At 49.6% G+C, this 3552-nt stretch overlaps 1 protein-coding gene across 2 annotated transcripts in view; it reads left to right on the top strand.

Annotated features, from left to right (window-relative positions):
* Window positions 1-941: 941 nt before the first annotated feature.
* Window positions 942-3552, top strand: part of LOC102672270 (LHFPL tetraspan subfamily member 6 protein-like) — an 8577-nt gene continuing 5966 nt past the window's right edge. Inside the window, exon 1 of one of the 2 annotated variants that reach the window (XM_006620604.2) lies at window positions 942-2005. In XM_006620604.2, the coding sequence (XP_006620667.1) occupies window positions 1916-2005 (90 nt within the window). In that variant the 5' untranslated portion in view covers window positions 942-1915. The remainder of the gene's footprint in view (window positions 2006-3552) is intronic. The other variant, XM_006620603.2, reaches the window with a different exon arrangement.

Raw genomic sequence — 3552 nt, 5'->3', positions numbered from 1 at the left:
CCAACTTGGATTTCGAACGAGTCAGACAGTCGTTGATGCCTTACCATTGCCACGCTACATTTCCAATACGAATCCAATAGGCTCGTGACTCGTGTTTCCTCGATATACCGAGAAAACGAGACGGATTTCTGTTTCATGTACGTGTATATGTATTACCTTGCGATCTATCGTTTCGCGGGGAATCAAAGCCGAGTAGTTTTCGTATTTCGCGCGAAAAAGTTCGATCCAACTTTTAATCGCGAAGTAGGTAGATAGGTAGGTAGGTCGCGATTAATAAGGCGATGGGAAATTTCGAACTCGCCGAACCATCGGGTGGTCGGTCGGTCCATCATCGATCGATTTTGATGGCGTTCAGTGTGTTGGTAGAGGGATCAGGACCGGGCACGTGCCCTCCAGATGCCTCCGGACCTATCTCTGCGGGAGAGAAAAATGCACGTCTGCTTGTTGATAAATATTATCATAGTCTACCGTACACCAGCACGGAGGGGATAGTGGAAAAATAAAACGGTCCCTTCCTCCTATATTTTCACACGCTCTCTTGGACGGATCACACGCGAACCTATACATTATTTCGAAATCCGATCGATACGATGTAAAATTAACGGTATAACCGGTTAACGATTAACGATTACCGATCATTCAATTATTCTATATAAAGACGAATCGCGAGACGAAGGCAAGGAAGACATCAACAGGTAGCCAAGAGGAAAGGAGTTGAGGTGGTCATCTTGATTAAAAATATTTTTTCCTCCCCCCTCTCTTTTTTTTCCTCTTTTCTTCTTTTTCTCAAACGCATCGATGCCAAGAGAAAGGAAGACGAGAGAAGAGGGGAAAAAAGCAAGCTGCTACTCGCGTTGAAACGAGTATAGAAGTGGTATAGGAATAGCGCACACATGTTGTGGAGGGAGGGGAAGAGGGCAGTGGAGCGCGCGCCGCGGCGCGGCGCGTCCCGACATTCGGCGAGGCGACGCGCACGAAGGCAGAGAGAGCGGCGTGGCGGAGCGAGCCGGCGGAAAAGCGAACCGTTCCTTCGGTTCAGTCGCAGTCACGAAGCGGCGCCGAGCACCATCCCTCGGCCGCCTCTTTCTCTCTCGCGCTCGCGCGCGCGTGTCTATAATTAAACATCGGTGGAGGAGTAAAAGTGTCGGGGACGAAGGAGAGCGCGCAATCCTCCTCTTTGTCCGTTCCCTTTTTTTTTCACCTTCCTCCTCCGCCGCTGAACCGAACGACGAAGCGATGAATTTTTCTCGAGAACCGCCGACTCCGACTCGACGCGTTCCGCCGCTTCTCCGCTTCTCGGCTATAATTAACAACCACGTTCCCTTCTAACGCGTTCGGTTATTCTTCTCGTCTCGCGATCATGCCGAACGACGCGTGCCCCTCCGACCGANTCCACTCGAGAAACGTTCTTCGTTCCGAGACGCGGTGGTGAGACGTCGACCGACAGATGGATCGTGACCGTCGTTAGAGGATAGCGCGAATACCGTTCGCCCTTCTCGAACCTTGACCGTGAGTCTCCTCTCCCGTTTCACGCGTTTAAACGCGTTTCTATTTTTATCCGGTCGGTCGGTCGCGTAGACGGGCGCGCGAGGTCGCGTCGATCCTCGATAGTGTAAAAGTACGGTAACGAAAGAAAAAAGAAAAAGTGAAGTTTCGTTTGTTCGTTTTTTCAGTGTATTCGGTTTATTAGTTTTTGGTGAATCGAGTTTGATCAACGAAGAGGAGGAGGAGGAGGAGGAGGAAAAAACGTCGAGGATCCCGGCTTCGAGAGTTGGATAGCGGATTTGCTCGCGATGCGCGAGTGACGAGAAGAAGAGAAGAGGAGAGGAGAGGAGAGTAGGGACATACCGGCGAGGAACCGAGCTGCGGAGAAACATCGAGAAGAGAGAGAGGACGATTCGAAACGACCGATGAGATGACAGTGTTGTGTGCGTTGTGGGCGACACTGTCCACCGTGGCATCGATCCTCGCCTGTTCCGGATTTTACCTGCCTTATTGGATTCAGGTGAGGGAGGATTCTCCTTCCTTTCCGTTTCTCGCGGAGGCGACAGGAAATCGCGGATCACGGATCAACGATCGATCGGTCGATCGATCGTTGCCCGAAAATTGATCGCCTCGCCACCATTGATCGGTCGACGAACGATGGAACGCTGGAATGCTAGTTTTCTTTCTGTCCTCCCTTTCCCTCTTGAAATTTACGCACGCGGATCGAAATCGAATACGTGTCTCGATACGACGACGTCGTCTCGAATGCGTCGTCAAGTCGGCGATATTAATTGCGACGCGCGATCGATCGGCCCACATATCGTTCCCAACGAGTTTCACGCATTGAACACACTCGTTGCATTAATAAACAGCGATCGGATGGATGGATTTTCGTGACGCGGCGTGTAAAGAGAAACAATAATATTTCGCATTTCGCATCATACTCGCAAATGAAACGCTTCGCCTTTTTTCACTTCGCTTCGATAAAGGGATTCAATCGAACATCGCTGCTAAATATAATATACCCGCTAAGTAGATATCAACGTTATATCGCGCTTTCTCGCGATTGGTCGTCGAAAGAAGGAGATCGATCCTCGTGTTTTTTTTTTTTTTTTTTGCTTTCTTTCTCGGTTGACGAGGATGTCACCTCGGAAAAAGAAGAAAAAGAGAAATAAGAACAAGTTCTATACAAAGAAGCTATGTAGAAGCATTCGGTGGATGGTGAAAGGAGATGTTAAAAAGACTTCCACGTTCTCGATGTTCTTTGACGGTATCGAGCTTTCATCGAGCCGTTAGCCGTCGCCATACATAGTCATAAAACCGTACGAGATCGTTTTTGTCCGACGACGACGACGACGAGGCGTCTAGATGCACGAAGCGAAAGAGAAGGAGGAGGAGGAATTGCGCACGTTTCCGCGTACAACGATGCACGCGATCGGGCTCGCGAAAGCGCAAGAGGAAAAGGCTGAGAGAGGAAAATTGTCCCGTCGATCGTGGGAGCGTTAAATTGCCGCAAAACTCCGGCAATTTCGAGCTTCGAAAACGTCCCAGCACGCGACACGTCCAACCAACCAACCAACCAGCCAACCACCCACCCGTCCAACTTGCTTGCCAACTCTATCGCCAACGACAACCCGTATTAATGTCTCCGCTGATGCGGGGCAAACGTTGATAGGTTTCGCAAACTTCGCCCCTGTTGTATACCTGCCGCCGGAAATGGATTTTTCCTCTCGCTCAAACGATCCAACGATTAATATATTCGAAAAAAATACGCGGATGATAAAGATGGAGAGATTACGCGTAAGATGCACAACTTTCTCGATATTACGATTACATAGCGAACGACTTTACGACTTTGTCGACCGCGGCAACGAAACTTGGGGAAACACGCGAAATTCAAGACTTCTCTCTTCGAACCTCGTTAACCTCCCCTCCTCCGTTCCCGGCAAACCGTTCGCTAATTCTCTTCATTAACTGTTGATTTTCACCGTGTAATTAAGCGTGATCCGATTACTCGGCGACCGATATACTCCTCCCTCTCCCTCGTATTTCGATCGACTGCTATTC

Source organism: Apis dorsata, unplaced genomic scaffold, assembly GCF_000469605.1.
Source record: "Apis dorsata unplaced genomic scaffold, Apis dorsata 1.3 scaffold_524, whole genome shotgun sequence".
NCBI classification, from domain to species: domain Eukaryota; kingdom Metazoa; phylum Arthropoda; class Insecta; order Hymenoptera; family Apidae; genus Apis; species Apis dorsata.
This window is presented reverse-complemented; position numbering and strand designations above follow the sequence as displayed.